This window comes from Dermacentor andersoni, chromosome 1, assembly GCF_023375885.2.
Source record: "Dermacentor andersoni chromosome 1, qqDerAnde1_hic_scaffold, whole genome shotgun sequence".
Classification (NCBI taxonomy): Eukaryota; Metazoa; Arthropoda; class Arachnida; order Ixodida; family Ixodidae; genus Dermacentor; species Dermacentor andersoni.
In genome coordinates, this window is record NC_092814.1 from 123758900 (window position 1) to 123777630 (window position 18731).

The 18731-nt window shown below is 45.9% G+C and overlaps 1 protein-coding gene and 1 long non-coding RNA gene across 2 annotated transcripts in view; both read right to left on the minus strand.

Moving 5' to 3' along the window:
• Positions 1–18731, minus strand: part of LOC126545824 (cell adhesion molecule Dscam1-like) — a 710777-nt gene that overhangs the window by 8169 nt on the left and 683877 nt on the right. Inside the window, exons 17-18 of the mRNA XM_055061988.2 lie at positions 5790–5960; positions 572–786 (exon numbers count right to left, since the gene is read on the minus strand). Of these exons, the coding sequence (XP_054917963.2) occupies positions 572–786; positions 5790–5960 (386 nt within the window). The remainder of the gene's footprint in view (positions 1–571; positions 787–5789; positions 5961–18731) is intronic.
• Positions 13670–17281, minus strand: LOC140216613 (uncharacterized). The gene is made up of 3 exons (XR_011893204.1): positions 16438–17281; positions 15456–15594; positions 13670–14452 (listed from the first exon to the last, which is right to left on the minus strand). It is a non-coding gene; the product is annotated as an uncharacterized lncRNA (long non-coding RNA).

An 18731-nucleotide genomic window follows, 5' to 3' on the forward strand; every position in this document is an offset into this window, starting at 1 on the left:
TACTTTGCAGTGTGTGACAGTCTCGCACACGTGATTGCTATACCCTAACGCGCGGAACATAAAATGCACACCGAGGGCGGTGATTAAAAATTAATTACCCCAATTTTAACTCATTCCTGATGTTTTCTTTAAAAGAAAATTCAGCACTTTCGATGTCAGCCGTCATAGTTATTGTACATTGACTGAACATTGACACTATAGCCACGTCTACGGCTTTGAACGCCGTGTTGCGCTTTTGGGCGCGCGTAGACCACATGATTGTATGTGACGATTGCTGCACGCTTTCCATACTATGTATATCTGCGTGTTTCCATTTTCCTTAATCTTTGTCTTGTGTTCTTCGTTCACTTTTCAGTTTCATCATTCCACATCAACCGAATCCCTCTGCAAAAGCCCCCCCCCCCCCCCCCCCCCCGGTCTTACTCTTGCTTTATGCTTTCTCTCCATTTTGGTCAATGCTTAAAAAAGAAAGGAAAACAGAGGAAAGAGCGTTCCTATAATGCAGCATAACTTTCGATTTCAACCATGCAAACCAGCTTTGTCGTCCCTGGCACGGCAGTGTAAGACACACCTGACGACTGATGTAAATGTTGTTGGAGCGGTGATCCTTGAGCTCGGAGCGCCTCTTGAGCGTGTTCCTGCCGTCCAGGTGGTTCTGGCATCCCGCGCCGTCCGCGCCGCTCCCGTCTTCCGCCGCGGCTCCTTCTGCTGCTCCTCCGCCCCCACCGCTGTGCAGCACGTCATAGGGCATCGCGTACGGGTGCCGGTCGTCCTCGGTTTCCACTACTGCGCGTACGAATTAGGAAAAGACTTCGCGTTTTGTCGCGAACCTGGTTTCTCGCCTCACGGGGTTCAAACTCGAAAACGCACGCAACAGCGCTGAGTGGCTGGCCGCTGCCACGTATAGTTTCCTACAAACATTACTAGAGGGAACTCCGGCGCTGCGACTGCTCCACTGCCATGGGGATGATGGTTAGTATACATGGATTTGAGTGGTCTTCAAACGTTCTTGTGGAATTATTTATTACGCTTTATCTTTCTAAATTTCCAGGCACTCATAGGCCTCTAAACACTGCGAGGCAAGAATACGCAATAATTGAGCACATGCGCAATCATTGCGAATAGTTGTATTTATAAAGCAATAGTTTGTTAAAAATTATCAATTTGCAAAGTAACAAAGCTGTGTGTAGGTAGATGGGCGAAGTCTAGGCAAATTCATGTTCTGTCAATTATTCCTATGCTGGCTGAACTGCCATACTTGGAGTTTTTTAATAGGACGAGGGGGCGGGGGTGCAGAGGGATTCGGTGGATGGGAAATATATATAGAAATCATAACGCCAGAGTTACCTCTGGTAATTTTTTGTCGGAAATTCTGTGACTAGTGCCCACACGTGTTAAGCATCTGTAGCTTACATGTTTGTTTCTTAAGAGGCTAAGTACAAGACAAAAAATATTTCGATTGAAGTTAATTTAATTCTTATCAACTGCTGAGCCATCGCTTTACCCAATGACAACTGCGACATGGTGGCAGATTTGTACGCCCGCAATTAACATGAAAGGGAACACAAAAATTGATTTCAAGAGGCTACAATGGCTGGACACATATGTCCCGCATAAATGTGTTGAATTACACAATGTTCAACGGGAAAGCTGCATATGTTACATACCATGACGTCTGACTCGAATCCACACATCACGAACGGTAATAACTGAAAATAAATTCGGTGTTCCCTCTCATATCGCTCACGACTGTACAATGTACAAAAAACAGTTCAAATTAAACCACTGTATGCCAGAAAGGCAGAAGTAACTGGGGGCAGAGGGAGGGGGGAGTATACTTAATGATAAGCTAGGCGGATATTATTCAGGCAGATCATTAAAGGCCGAGAGTTGGTTCGTTTAGCGACGCATTTTTCTATTTTTGCGAGCGGTGACATTCTCTAGCGACGTGACAAAACAGTCGGCGACATTTTAGCGAATTCAAAGTTAAGAAACTTGCTACGAAAATGACTTTCTAGAACGTTCTTTATTATCCAAAAGCTACAGAAAGGGGGCCGAAGTTGGCTGTACGGCGAGTGGGCGCTGAGACCACAATGAAGCAACGGTGGTCTGTGTTCGCGGAGGCCGCACGCTGCGTTTAACTGCGCCGAAGGAAACAGACTCACAGGTGGGCGAGCAACAGCGACGCGTGCATGCGACCCAGGATGCCACGCATGGTGCGCACGCACGTTTGGAGGCGATGAGGCGCGGCGGCAGTGGCGAAAGAGGCCGTCACACGCCACAACACGCACGGCCGTCGTGTGCGACACAACCTGCGGCTTATACGGCGGTGAACTCGCCAAGTTTTATCCTTCACTTTGCTTCCAGCGGGCCGCTTGATAAATTGCTATCGGCTTCGGGTACATGTGCGTAAAGCATCGCGCGGACATTAGCGGCTCGATCCCTCCCGCCGTCAGAGACAGGGCACGTGGCCCGCCTCTTCTTGCAATGTGATCGACTGACGCCCTAACTTGACGACGGTATTTCGGGAGAGCATGCTCTTTGGGCTAGCTTTAGGGAATGACCTAGTCGCGGGTCAATCAGTACTTTCTACTTGTCGAGGAAAAAAAGAAAAGAAAACACTTTGGACGAAGCCGGCAAATGAAAAAAGGCAGGCTATAGTACATGTTAGCTAAAAGCTAATTTTTTGCGACCTCTGCCTGTGCTGTTACTGTCCGCGGGGACAAAAGTGCAAGCGTGAAGAGAAAATGCGTGTGCCTGCCACTGCTGAAAAGGCTTTTCAAAGGCAGTCCGCGTATTTTGAAAAGAAATTGAAATTACTGAAAGCGAATTGTCACCGCGACGCGTTGATAAAATCAGCCTTGATGACAACAAGAAAGAAGTGGCTTTGTGGCAACAAGTGCGGGAAGGTTAACCTATAAGAGCCGCTCGGGGGCAGCAATGCCTTATTTTCCTTTTTGAGCAGCCGGCCGCCCTGTGGCACGTTCTTCCTGCCAACGCCTAAACTTTGGCAGATGGAACGAGCGTACGATTCAACCACTATACTAGCGTTGCACCCGTTCGGGCCTTTGTTACAGCAATGTCTTCTGTTTTGGAGAAGGCGCACGTGCTTAGTTTCCCTGAAAAGCCTCTCAAGGAACACGATTCAGGACTATATTCAAACTGTCTTGGTTAGGTTATCAATTCCGCTTCAGTGGAGCAGTATGCGCGCAGTGTCCCCTATTCGATCGTTGCCAATCGAACTCCCAGTTATGTATGCATTCTGAACAGTTAAAGAGTGAAGCCGTTAAAAAAAAATTTGACACACGAGTGCTTTTTCTCTCTCTCTCGTTTCAGTACTATAAGCAGCTTGGAAAGAACTGAAGCATTAGTCTTTTGTCGAACTCCATATATAGGAAAGCCAATAACCAAAGAAATTATGATCGACATCCAACTTTTAACCCTGTTTATTGTGAATGCACGAAGTGTAGTGTGAGTAAATTTGGGAGTAAAGTGAGGTGTTCGTAGGGTGGCTGTCCCGAAGAGAAAAACGATGCTACGCTCATACAAGTGCACTTGCGGGGTCTTTTGTCCAGCATAACCAGAAATATAATCACTAAGTGAGTTACAATAACTCTCGCATCATCAACTATTTTCAGCAGACAAAAACAAATAAGAAGTTGCGGACCTTCATGTGGATAAGCGTCCCCCTTTTCACTGTCAACTCCAATACTCACGAAATAATAAACGAGGCAGTGGACTGTCCAGACAGACAGACAGACGGAGAGAGAGAGAGAAATGGAGAGAGTTAAATGATATTAAAAGCAGAGAGGAATGTAGGAGAGGAATGCTATAGAGGAATGTACCTGAGGTACATTCCTCTATAGCCAGCTTTTCTGTGCTGGGGGAAAGGGAAGATGGAAGAGTCTCAGCAGCGCGAGCAGCCGGCTTTGCGAATTAGAGCGACAAAACGACACAGAATTCCACTTGCTGTACAGCTGTGCTCACTACGCGACCATTCGCGAATATAGTGGGCGTTTTCGCGAAGACTACAAAAAATTCTTAAACTTTGAGCACTCGAGACGGAAACACGTGTTTTTTAGGAACCGGTTTATCTGGTACGGGGGACGTCGATAAATGGGTTATGTGTTGTAATTTTCTGACTTAATAAATTTCTCACTTAATTAAATGCCATGATTATTCTACTTAATTATCGCAGTTACACGACTACGGACCATGTAGTGTTTGTAGCTACTGAGGAAGTGATCTCATATCAGTTTTCATATCACAGAAAGTGTCCTTCTCCTAGCCCTGCATGCAGCTCGAGAAATTTTCTCAATTTCTTGCTGGAAAACTAAAACTGAGGCTTGAAGAGCGGAGAAAATCGTGTGCATAAGAAAATGTAATCTGTTGAAGTCTTATGACGTCTCCTGTTCTGTACCATGCAAGCCAAAGCCCCTTCCTTACATTTTTTTTTTAAATTCTGGGGTACTACGTGCCAAAACCACTGCCTGATTATGAGGCACTCCGTGCGGGGGCCCCCGTATCAATATTGTGAACTTAACGTTACAGCGCAAACACCTATCAGCGCCAGTGTGTGTCGTGTCTTTCTTTTTGTGGTTCGTCTTAGGTGTTTGCGCTGTAACGTTAAGTTCAGAATTATGTACCAACTAGGCCCAAATGAAGTTTTAGCGTATCAATATTGACCCGCTGGGGTTCTTTAACGTGCGCCCACTGCATTTCCTTAATTTGACGCGGTGATTGCATGCCAAGGGCATTCCCGTGGCGTGCCCTTTGCTTTACATTGCCGTCGCATTCCAGAACATTGGCCAACAGCTATCATGAGCAAGCTAGATGTTAACCTAAACGGTCGCAGCGGGCGCGATAATCACTTCGTTAGAAATGGCAGGCACACGTGAAAACAAACAAACAAACAAACAAACAAACAAACAAACAAACAAACAAACAAACAAACAAACAAACAAACAAACAGAAAAACAGACACACAGAGAAACAAGCAAAATACCGCCCCGATATGATGCGTCACCAAGCAAAGCTCTGACAAGCGCGGTTCAACAGCTAATGTACTAAGCATCGCTTGGGCGCATCCACGACGTGGTGGGGGAAGCGCACGCCACGAGCCATTATCACCACGTCCAAATAAGGAAGATGGTTTGGCTTTCGTGGAGCAGTCCGGGAGACGCCATAAGACGTCAACAGCGGACGTTTCTGGCACACGTGTTTCCTGCGCTCCTCAAGCACTCAGTTCCAGTTACCAAGCGAAAAAGTGCGAAAACTTCTCATGCCGGAGGGGCTAGGAGAAGGACTTTTTTTTGCGCGATTTGAATGCTGATATGAGATCACCTCATCGATACTTACGAACTTTACATTCTCACGTAAATGCGCTAATTAAATAAATGAATTAGTGTATTTACCTAATCAGTGAGAAAATTAAGAGAAAGAACCTGTTTCCTGACGTCAGCCGTTCCCATAATCAGGTTTCTTAAACATGGCATCTTTATTTTGAGTGGTCTATTTTAGTAAATTTATGGCCAGTTTTCGCGGAAACATCCGGTATTTGTGGCAGATAACAACTGAACTCAAAGAAGCTCGGATGGTTGAACGTCAGCGGGTACACATTGTCGCCGGAGCCGCCGTCTGTGCATCCATTTATTCCATGCATACCTTCTCCAGCTCATCGCTTCGGAAGCTATACAGCCAACAGCCTGATCGAAAATTTCTCCGCCTCGCCCGCCCGTATGCAGAGGCGACTGAGGGTGTGCATGGGCGAAGCCTGGTGCTGACCTTACCAGGCCTCTGCGCGTAGATCGACTGTCCGGCAGGGGGGAAGCGGCTGTTCATCTGCGATGCCGAGTGGTGCATACCGTCCTCGCAGCGGGCCATGCACTCGGCCGTGTTGGCCAGGTCCTTCATGTCGACCACTTCCTCCGAGTACGCCGCGCGCAGGTCTGGTCGGCCGCCTGCGAAAGCCACACGCCGGGTGATCACACAGCAGCAACTCCAGGGCTTTACCTGAAACTTCCTCCGTATAACGCTTGCTTACTTTCTCTCTCTTTTCTTTGTCCCACTTTGCTATTCGGCTTTCCTCGCGCCATATGGTCTGCTACACAGCAATAACCACAATTACTCAATGATGGCAATGTATTTTTAATGCGGGAACATTACTTGGCTGGTCAAGGGTCATGTGTGGGAAAAGTGTACAGTAATTAGGCATGCAGTGAGAAGTGACTAAATTTCTTAGTTCCGCTTTGGAGCTCTATATGATATTAAGCAAGTGAGTCGTTTGTCTTGGGTGTAGATAAATGAAACTTAGTAGGAACAAAGTGCGTCTTGAAAGAAACATGGCGCAGACAATTCAAAGTTGTGGGTGCGTTGGTAGCGGCCGTACGTAACGATAAAATTTGTGCTTGTTGGAGTTCGTCTAGATGCTTGCCGATGATAAAAACATATTTTTTTATTGACAGGTAATGAGAAATTGTTAAGGGGCCCCTAGTCCGGGGCTCCTATGACGTCTTCGGCGATGGCCCGTGCCAGTCTGATCAGTGCCCGGAAGACCTCGGAGGTGCCGTCGCGAAGGACGCCTTACCACTGCTCTGTGGTGCGGGATGCAACAAGGATACGGGAAAGGGATGGAGATGCTTGCGGAATGACTGTAAAGCGTTTGCCTTTTGCGAAATCAAGATGACACATCGTAGGAATAATGTTTGCATTGGGAGCAACAAGCTGGAGACACTTCATAGTTGTAGATATATTATGGGCGCCATATGAAATTTCTTCTTCATACGATCACAAGTGTAACAGATCGATTCGGGCAATATGCCATGATTATTGTTAAAACCCTCCTTGTGGCATAAGAAACCCAATGTCAGCAGTTTTGTGCGCGGCAGACCAGGCAATCGCAAAGAGTTGCGACATGAATTTCGTATTGAGCCAATTAGTGAACTTATGAAGGCTCAGAAGGCGCCATAGGCCAGTGCGAAAGCTGTTTTGCAAAACAGGATGCCGAGATTTCAAGCAAAATGAAATCGGCTGACGCTACAGACAACCGGCTACAGCATGCAGTGAGGAGAGTGTAGATAAAAAAAAAAAACTTGCAACTTATAGCCGCCACTCGTACGTTGTGTAAGCAGATGTATGACAAAGCGACAGAACAATTACGCCAGCGCATTGCCGCTATAACCGCTCTTATTGCGTGAAAACACAAGCTACAGAGATTCACCTGCGCGATTTACCAATGCTCTCTGTCGGGAGTTTAGTATTTGCCCAGGAATCATGTCTGTGGCAGGCCGTCTAACGACAGCCAGTGTCAGCGCGCACCATGCACAGCCGGTCAGAAGGTCAGACGGTCAGGCATGGTGAGAACGCCAGCCTCGAATTTCGTCCTTTTTATTGTTTGATCTATTGATTGAATCGCTGTTCATTTTCATTAAAGAGCCTCTCTCTCTCTGTCTCACTGTATAGGGTCCAAAGTTCGGAGTTGCAGAGCATAAAGCAAATGGACATGCATTGCAACAGTTCGTTGCAGCTTGACGTCGCGTGAGTTTAGCTGTGCTGAGAGCGGCAGCACAGCTATACTGCGTCTTCGACTTATTGCACGCGCCGCGTTCATGTTTGGGACAACGTTATCCTTCCTCCACGACGTACAGTGCATGTGACAAAGCTTCTCATGCATGAAATTAATCCAAATTATCACCGCAGCTCAACTCAGACGAAAAGATGCACTGCACACATTCATTAGCAGGGGCTTGGGTTTTGTAGTATACCCGAAGCAGACAAACGCAGCATGCAGGGAACTGCAGGCTGGCGTTTTCGCCGCGCCGCCTGTGCAGCTTGTCCTCGTCTGTTATATGTGTCTTGGTCTAATTCATTCGCGCTTAGTTTTCCAGTCAACATGTCTAGCTCGACAGGCTTATTTGGTTTAGTGCATTTCAATACCACATCGACACGGCTGAGGCAAATGCACAACTAAAATAAAATCGCAGTGTAATCGCGAGTTTGATATTGGGATTAATGCAATACAATGTCGGGAGCCACCTACTATTTATTTAGCTGTGGGGTATTAAGCTCCACTTGCTACGCGCCGAGGTGCGCTAGTTGATAATAGAGGCCAGTAAATTTTATCGCTCTTTCTCTTGTAGCCTTCCTGCAGTTTGAAGCGACAAAAAATTTTTTTTTCGCCACTGGCACCTCACATGGGTGAGGTGAAGGGCAAAGAGCACTGGATTCTCGCTGAAATAACACTGCGTCGATCGTTGGCAGCTTTCTTCTTCTTTTTTTTATTCGCTTGGGTTGCAAAGGGGCATAACGTCAGTATGAAACTAAATATGAGAATGGAGGAAGTTTTCCATTTGACATTTGTAAAAAAAAAAAAGACTGGCTGCACCAGTTTGTCGAGGATAACGCACATTGAACAAGCGGTGTAACGCTTATTCAATATATATATATATATTGCACTTGCAGAAACTTCGTGTGACCTCGAAGAGTTGTTCACCGAAGTGACGGCCTGATATGATAATTTACAAGACCTCACAGTAGAAGACAGTTCAATTTCACAGCCTGAGTCCTCTCCCACCACGAAGGATCTGGCGTCTCTCGGTGGTGTAATCTTCCTTCGTGTGATTGTAGCATAAATCGCTATAACTAATACTGCTTCGCCTTTCCGGCGAAACTGCAGCTTCTCTTTCTCTCTTTCTTTTTCTTTTTCTATGAGTCAGAGTACAAGCGCTGCTGCGCATGGCTGCTGTTGATTCTGATTTCAAGTGAATCCAGCTTGGCCTCATTTCGATTACTGAGTCAATTATACAGGGTGCCCCAACTATCATACACCAAGACTTACAAACAGAGCACCTGCGTTACTCGAAGAAAACCTAGTGCATATTATTTCCAGTACAGCGGAGTAGCCGCCAGTAATTCTTTCGTTCCTGAAATTTAATTCGATAATTGCAATTAATTATATAATTCGAGAAGTGCTCTCCTAATTGCAAAGTGTCAATGAGGCATTTGTATATATTGTCACGTGGTGGTTACGTTAAGAACACAGTAGCAATACTGTGAAAGGCAAAACTAGATTTTATTGGGCGAACCTGTGCCCACAAAACAGCCTACACTTACAGCACAACGAAAGCGGCGAACACGGTCGGCCATCGTCGAAAATCTGATCAGCGGGTCAAGCGCGTCGGCTTTTATACAGAATCGTCGAATGTTCCAGCCTAATCGTTGGGACCCGCGTGCCTTCCACAAAGTTCTACACCATTCGCGCCAGGCGAATAAATCAGATAACACAAGGTTCGGCGACAACAGACTGCGGATAGAAGCATCGATAACTTTCCAGAAACTTCGGATACATGCAAGCGCGTCCCGCGCTGTGCGATAAGGTTTGTTAGGCGGCGAAACGTGGTCGCCCGATAAATATAAGTGCACGTGTCAATTTAGGCACCCCCAGGCACCCCCAAATTACATCTAACTGCTGTGTTTTCAGCGACGTACTAATGGCGTGCAATTTTTTCCGACTGGCAAACAAACCTCACGAAATGTGAAAAATACCACGTGACTGCACTCCCACCCGCATCATAAAGCAGCGCCCTCAAATAAGCTGATTGAAAGCAAGGGCCGTATTCTGTAGCGGTTCCTTTGGGAACCGGTTCCCTTTGGCTGTTACGTCTGGATTACGTCACTCGGAGAAAGAGTGGAACGGGGCGGCGTGAGGGGAACCAATCAACGAGCGGCGGTCTGCCGGAAGATCACGTCATCATTTTTGTTTGTACTTAGGGGACGGTATAGCAATTGAAGGATGTTGCTGGTTTGATAAAAAAACATTGGTTTGTATAGAACACTTGCAAATATATTTTCAGTAATAAATGTGAGCTTGCGGCGCAGACCGCTACTGGGAGTTGTAATTTTATTTGTGTTGTTTTCTTATTTAGTCGCTAGGTGGTGTGCCATACGTTATGCAAACAAGTTGCCTCGCTTTGTTTACGTTTTGGACTTGCCAGTTTGCGCGCCGAATCCGAAACTGGGTCCTCATGTTTGAGCGAGGCCGCGCGATATACTCGTGTCATTTGTTGAAGAGCACCCCTACCTTGCGAAGGCGTCGTGTGTGCTGGGTCAACAGCTGACGGCGGCGCGCAAGGAGGAGCTCTGGCAGCCAGTGACTGCCTTGCTGAATGCTGAGGGCCCGGCAGTGAAAACTGCAGCCCAATGGCGCGGCGTGTGGAAGAAAGATGTGTATAACGCCCGCCGTGATGCAGCCGCCTTGCACGCCGAAAGCAGGTAAGCACACTCGTTGACGGAGCTTTTGCGCACCATATTCTAACAAACGTGTTAATCACAGAGGAACCGGAGGAGGCAGCCTGCCCGGACCGCGAGGGCGCGTCCTCTCCCTAGTTGGAAGGGCGAGCGCCATCGGAGTCTGCCCGCCGTTCTTCGAGCCCGACGAAGAGGTGAACATCAGCGCATGGGTTTCAATAGGTCAACGCCAAGTCGACGCGCTGTCGCGATTTATGGCAACACACACGCTTTTAATTTTTCAACATTGCCCCGTGCGGTCCGTTTATGGAACGCACTACCAGATACCATTGCATGCCAATATAAACACACTGCATTTCGCAATCTGCTAAACGATCAATATGCCGTTTCAACCGTCTAAGCATGTCATGTCTTTTGTAATTTTCTTGCATTTTTTCTACAAGTTAAACAATTTCAGTGGTCCCAATTTCTTTACAATACTTACTACTATATAACATGCAAAAATGTTTACAATGTTATTATGCTATTATGTTGTTGTTTACCATTTATTGTTATTGCTCTACATATTGTATTTGCTAATGTAATAATTTTCCATGTTCTGTGCGTACTCCTTTCATTATGCTGCAGTTTATTTCTTTCCCGATTCCATACTAATATGTTACCGTATTTCCCCATTTACACTATACCTTCTCGAAGGCCTGTAAGGTACATGTAAATAAATAAATAAATATTTACAATGTTTGCAGATGACTGTATGGTATATAGGGTCATCAACAGCGAATCTGACCAAAAAGCACTACAACACGATTTGGATTTGATTGCCATATGGTGTGAAAAATGGAAAATGTCACTGAATGAGAAAAAGAGTGTCCACGTCACCTTTACCTGGAAGAGCTCATACGACAGCAATCGTAACACTATAAATAATGCTACTCTTGAACAAGTGTCAGAATATAAATACTTAGATGTATTTTTTTCTGCTGATCTAAGGTGGAACAGACACATTACTCATGTTACGAACAAGGCTGTCGGAGCATTAGATTTTTTGAAACGTAACTTTAGTAGCTTGCCACAGAAACTTAGGGAGCAACTGTATTTCACACATGTGCGCAGTACACTGGAGTATGCGTGTGTTTGCTGGGATCCATATGCTACAGAACTTGTAGATAAACTAGAAAGAATGCAGAACAGGGCAGTTCGGTTTGTCCTTGGCAATTATGACAGGATGCTTAGCATGACAGAAAGCAAAAAAGCATTAAATTGGCATCTTCTTGAACACCGTCGCCGAAATCTCAGATTAAAATTTCTTCATAACATATACCACTCTAATACGGGGATAGCCAGGTAATTGTATTTTCAGCCGCCCACATATGTTTCTAAAAGGCGAGATCACAAATTAAAAATATGTGAGATTCCTTTTGACCCTCTATTGCATGAATTATGAAAGTCATTTTTTCAGCTTTCATTATTGATTGAATGAACAAACATGACTGTAATAATAAAGATAAAGCTTTGTGCCAAATATGGCATACCATGAAGATGGCTGAGCGCTCTTGCTGCCATGGGCGGAAAACAAAGCTTCACGGATGGTGGCCTTTTAATGTGATGTGGAGAATGAAATGAAACAGTTTTTGCTGCGTTCAGGCACAGATGAATGTTTCACTTCTTCTATCTTACCAACGACTTGTTTGTGCAAGGTGGCCGCTTACATCTTTGTTTCTTCTCGTCAAATTCTGGCCAGTGGCTGACTTGGTCAGATCGGTCGTCTTTGGGTGGCATTGCGGCCGCTGGTCCCTGTGCTTTTTTGACTTGAACATGGAATTCGATGTCCTGACTAGAAGTCCTTCCTGGTCGCTAGTTGGGTAGGCACTTGTTATGCGAGGTAAGGCATTCTGCAATTTCTGCTTTTAATTGAGCCAGCGGTAGTACTTGTCTCCTCCTAAGCTGCTCCTGCACCCTCCTGTACAATACGCATGCTGTTAGTACCGATAAGTCTAGCATAGGCGTAAAAATTCGAAAGTGCCATTTCTTCGACATCTGATATGTATGCAGTAAAGTCCAAACAGAGAGTCCAGCAGGTCGACACCACCCATGTGCCTGTTATGGACCTTTACTACTCTGGGGCAATCAATTTCGCGAAACACCTTGGCGGAGGTAAACCAGCGCTGAGTCTTTTGGACTGGATCTCTCCCATCAAAGCTCGACAGAAATGTCACGGCGCGGTTGTCGTATCAACGCACACACGATAACTCTACGTCATCTATCGCGCTTGTGAGTGCCTCTGAAGCACCACTTCCTTTACATTTCAGTTCCTTTTCACTTTTCAGGCGGCTGTTTGGTAGACAATTCGCCCTCACCGTACCGATCGTCAAAATTACATCTTGTGATAGAGTGACCTGCAGCTTCGGGCTATTGAACAGATGGCAGCACGTTACCATATGTTGTATTTCAAGTTCATACTGTGCCAAATATGGCACACACCGATTTCGGTTTCTCTGCTGTAGTTGCAGGCAAAATTGAGAAAACTAGTAACTGCCTTGAATTGGCGAGGCCAAAAAATATGCCAAAATAATTTTTCTACGTTTCTGCGGTCGAACTTTTCAGAGAAAAAAAAACCAATTGCTCGTGTTTGCCCCCTCCGAGTTTCACGTCGCATCCCAAAATCTACTTCACCTCTGTTTTGCGTATCACTCAAGAGATGGCAGCACTTGCCCATAATAAGTGCGCATAACTACGAGATTTACTCTGACGGTATCACATTCTCAACTGGGAATCTCACACATGCGAAAAAGAATGGTAACCGGTATGTGCCAAATATGGGACGCCATGCAATAGAGGGTTAAAAGTGACGCTTTCCGCTACTCTTTCTATGTTCGTACTATAAGAGACTGGAATACTCTACCACCTGACACTGTCTGTATTTGTTCAAATGATGATTTCTTCCATGCTTTATGAGTGTAATTCTGAGTGTTCATTTATATGAGTTGTACCCTCCCTGCTGTAATGCCTGAATGGCGAAGCAGGTACCCAATGAATAAAATGAATAAATAAAGAAATGTTTCATTGTCATGATTTTGTTTATATTGTTGCACCTTGTTAAGCAGCAATTACGAGCATTATGTGAAATCATGTGTGCAAGAAATGCAATGTTGAAGCAACTCTTGAGTTTAAACAAAGCAGTAGTAAGCATGAGTGTCTGCTATTTAACGAAATCCTGCTCCAATAAGTGCTTGACATGTCTCGTTTGTTGCTATACGTTTCAATATGTGCTATACAGATTGCTGACGACATTTCAGTTGCTGTGTAACTCATGCTGCTCTTGCGTGTCACACATGAACAGACATCTTCAGCTCTGGAACAATGCATACTGCACAGTAAAATAGGCATTGCAAAGCAATATTCAACAATGCAAGATTGGTTGCCATTCACCTTGGAAATAACCTTTATTTAAAGAAAATTCCCTGGCGAGACAATATTCAAAAGCACAGTGAACAAAGCAAAGGAGTAACATAATGGCACATGGTTATTTGTCACTGCATGTGTATCTGTCATGCTCAACATAGACAAATCATGTGCTTTCCACTACTGCAGTATGCAGCATACTATGATTAGCCACATGTGAGCACACGCAATGTGTTATGTTGAAGTGCACGGCCTATTTACTTTTATGATAATAAAAATAAAAGATGTTACACCAGCACATGTCTCCACCTCATTTGCCAGCGAATGCGCCGGCACACACTTTGCAGGTAGGCAATGCGCAAATTTCTGGGCAGCCGAAACACACCAACTATGGATTCACGCACCGCACGGCCTCTTTGAAACAAAGCTCGAGAAGGCTGTACAGGGTGCGCCTGTGGTGGCACCTGTACTTGAAGCGGCACTTGTGCCTGGGCTGGCTCCTGTGCGCTGTCGTCATGTGCACCGTCGTCACCTGGGTCGTCTGGCAGAGGCACGCCTGCTGCAAGGCAGAGGTTATGCAGCGCTGCACAAGCTGCAACAATAGTGGCTGCTTTCTGAGGCGAGTAGTGGAGCACCCGATACCTCTGCAGGCATCGGAAGCGGCTCTTGACGACTCCTATGCACCGCTCAACGGCATTTCGCATTGATGCGTGTGCCTCATTATAGCGCCCCTCTGCCGTGAGGCGATTTGGGTGACCAGGCACAGGAGTCATGATCCATGGCTCTAGCGGGTACCCAGAGTCCCCTGTAAAGTGTTGCACGTCAGTGAACGAACGTGGATACATTAAGGCACAATGCAAGAACACAGTCTACGCCAGGGCCCTTTTACAACAGCAGCGGGTCTTGGATTTATTGTTGCAATATCTATCGAACATTGACCTTCCCAGAAAGTTGTAAAGAAAGTTCGACTCATTTTAAAGAAAAGCCCAATTTCACCTGTTGTCTCGGCTGCAAATCTCTTTCTCGGGTTAAGTTGGACATGTAATATTTATTTCATACTCGTGGTTTTCTGCTCCGCTCATCCCATTTGCTTCTCCCTAAATGTACATCCTCCACTAAAACTAATTAGCTCTTCTCTCTTCAGAAGTGTTATTTTATAAAACACTTCTAAGGTCTACTCTCGAATATGCTGCCAGTATCTGGGATCCTTACTCTACTTTTCGTACCTCTTCTCGTGAAGGTACCCGAACTCGAGCTACCCGTTTGATCCTTTATAATCACTCCAGCACCACATGTCGCTGCAACAAAAAAAATTACAGACATTGTGACACAAAGAAAAATAGCGCAACTTGCACTATTCTACAATATATACTACACCGATCACTAACGTCGATGCCGAAAGTTTCACGCACACGCTTATTCCTTCGTTCCAAGGACAGTGACCAGGAACCAGCTACCCGAGTCCATTGTCACCAACCCTTTTCCATCATACTTGAAAACTGCCATTTCGACGTGTTCTGTAGAATTACACCCCTGCCTGTAACGCTCCACGTGGCATTCAGTGTATTGAAATTAATAAGTAAATAAACAGAATAACATGTCAGCTGTTGTATACATGCTGGTAAAAATATCTGCCTTCTAAGAGAGACATGTTTCTCTCGATAGTCGCTGCAGGTTCATTAGGTACTGCTACATTCACAACACATTTCTAGCAAATCACGCTTTCTTAAAGCTTGCTAGGATGCAAAACTATTTGACTGTGTATGTTTTACATGTGGAAGAAGCACTGCTACTTTAGGTGCACTTACCAAGCAAGACTTCTCCATGAAGTAACAGGCCACGAGTGAGGCGGCGGCGAAATGCAGAATGCCTCCAAACGAAATAATCGTGGCACTATCCCGGAAACCGTGGGTCAATTGCCAGGATATTCAGCTTTGCATCACACACCTCGTAAGAGAAAGCAAAGAGAAGGTGTCAATGCCACTGCAACAAATATCTGGCACAAACTTTTGCTTACAACACTACTTGCCAATCAGTTACTGTTCAGTCAGCCAACACAATTACAGAAAAGGAGATATCAACATACGCAGTAGGCAGTTGAACTAATCATCAGCATGATAACAATGTTATCTACAAATGCAATGTTGGCATGTGTACATGTGCTCATGTATGGCGTGCGGTCACAACACAATGTGCAAAATAATTCCTTTGGTTTCTTCCGTCCATATTGTACAAGATTCTGCTAGAGAGTGCCACCTGTGTTTTTTTCTTGTTTTTCCAGACAAAGTGCCTATTACAAGCGAAAGAACGCGGAAGTGGCAGCATGTGCCGTATTAACAGCTAGAGCAAATGGGTGTCCACACATTCTCATTCTCCCTCACACCATTTTCATTGATGGGATGCTCCTTTTCACGCTTACAGTCTGTTGGCTACAATGCTTTAGTTTTACGTCGAATAAGAATCACAAGGGCTCGTCTTCTGTTAGGATCGCTCGCAGACGAAGACTCCCTTCACTGCTACGGCGTCTATTCCGGTTTAAGTCGCGCGTAATGTGTTTACATTGTAGCATCGAAAAGGCTATTCAACTGTGATTAGAGAGCACTGAAAAAGTGCGGCCGGGTTCTATTGCCAAGATCAAAGTCGTCATTACACATACAACACAAACGCTACTTTCTCGAATAGGAACGCAAGTATTACCGGCAATTGATGAAAAATAACGAAACGAAGTTTTTTACAACGTGCACTCGCGCAATCACATATCGAAAATATTTGTCAATGAACAATACTCACGACCATGCAGTTGAGGGCGTAATACCCTTTACGGCTCCAGTACGATTCCGTTTCGCCGGGGCCGAGCTTCTTAGGGCGAACGATGGCTATCAGACTCCCGTCCACACATCCTAGAACTCCTGGAATTTTTCCACGGCTAAGAAAGCCTTCCTTGACGGCGGCTTTCTGTTGCGCCGTGGATGGGAATCTAATCCATCCTTTTTCTTTGCCCACAACCGTAATGGCCTTGGCGACGGCTGTAATGATCCGGCTGATCGAAGGCTGCGACAGTGCAATCGCTTCTTCATTCCCGACGCACTGTTGAAAGCTCCCGGTGGCAAAAAACCACAGCGCGCACAGCACTTTCATCGTAATGTCGACACCACGAAATCTTTGAGGTCCGAGATGTCCTTCCAGCTCATCGCAAAGACGTCACACTATGTCTTTGGAGAGCCTAAAATGCCTTCGAAACTCTTCTTCGGCCATGCCGAACGCGTCGCGTCGTTGCCTCTCGTCGCGTCGTTGTCTTTCGGCACTCCCCAGCAACACAACCAAAGGAGCCGCCATTGCCGTCTCTGTCTCGTCTCGTCTAGGTGCCGGCTCGTCAGCTGGCGCGAGGTTAGCCGGCAGCCACGGTTGCCCTAGCAACCCTCGACATCATGCTCGCCCCCGCGCGCGACCCTCGAGAGAACCACTTCTCCGCGGTTCCTCTCCTAGCAGGGAACCGGTTCCTTTCCAGAAGATTGGCAACCTGTGTGACGTCATCAAAATTTGTCGTCCCGCCCACCAGGGATGACGACAACGAAACGCCGACCAATGGCAACAGCCCAAAGGAACCGGTTCCCAAAGGAACCGCTACAGAATACGGCCCCAACTGCACTGCCTGTCGCAAACCCGAAGAGACAGTCCATCATCTTCATAATGGTACGGAATGAGCACCAACAGCAGGTTTCGTGGCTTCGCCGCTATTCCTTCCTCTAATTTCTACGTCACACTTATTACCCGTCTCTCAAGGCCGACTGATCTCATTGATAACAAAAGCCCCTTGATAACGCGGCCGAAGCGCCGCTCTGACCACGCACGAAACGCGAAAAGCATTGTAATAGGCATCACATGTTTAAAAATCCCGGCTTCGCTCTCACCTCATCGACAGAGTGTACGCACAGATAGATTTCGTGCCAGAAACTTGCTTAGGACCAAAGCCAAACTAAAGTTACGGTTTTAGTTTTCATGAGAGTGTATACGTGCTGCAATAACAGGTTCATGGCACAAACTAAAAGCGAAATAAACAGACCGGGAAGCGACCCACGTGTTGAGAAAAGGCAAAGTTGATGCGTTCAACAAAGTAAATAACCAATTCTAAGTGAGCCGAATTGGAAATCGGGACGCCTGAATAAAAAAAAAAGTACATGAGATATCAGTGTGCCCTTATTATCTGGGAATTCGTAAGCCCCTTTGAACACCAACTGCTGCCTAGAGGACGTGTTCTAATAAGTCTCCTTCTTCAGCTACGCAGTACTGAGTCCGCTTTGTCACATCTTCAGGGTCTTTCTTGATGAGTGACGTTGAAATTCTACGGCAGACACCCGTTATCTTTGTCTCGAGCTAATTTGACGTCCGTCTCGAAGCCCAAAAGAAAGAAATCGAACGGAGAGAGGTCAGGTGACCTATAGCCGGCCAATTTACAGGCCCGTGCCTTCCAATCTTTTGCGCATAAAAAGTCGCATCCAGGAAGTTTCGTGCTCGGCTGCTGCTGTGTGCTGGTGCCCCATCTTGCTGATACCACAAAAGTGGAAGACGTGACAGTGGGACTTCGCTGAGAAACTCATCCACCACTCCTTCAAGGATTTCAAGGAATGAACCGTCGGGATTAACCGAGTGATAAACACTGGGCCGCACGTTTCAGTTTCGCTGGTTAACCATCTTAATGGAGTGCTTGGGCGGTGATTTCTTTTCTTTAGTTCCTTCATTTCGTTCTGGCTAACTCAGAAGGAGTCTGTTCGAGGGCGCTGCTTTATGATGCGGGTGGGAGTGCAGTCACGTGGTATTCGCCATATTTCGCAAGGTTTATTTATCAGTCAGAAAAAATTTGTACGCTATTAGTACGTCGCTGAAAATACCGCAGTTAGATGTCCCTTGGCTGTGCCTACAAATGCCTCATTGACACTTAGATAATTAGAATAGTATGTCTCGAGTTCGATAATTAATTACAATCACCTAATTAAATCTCACTAACAAAATATTACTGGCAGCTACTCCACTGTACTGGAAACAATATGCACTAGGTTTTCTTCGAGTAATGCCTTGCTTTTTTT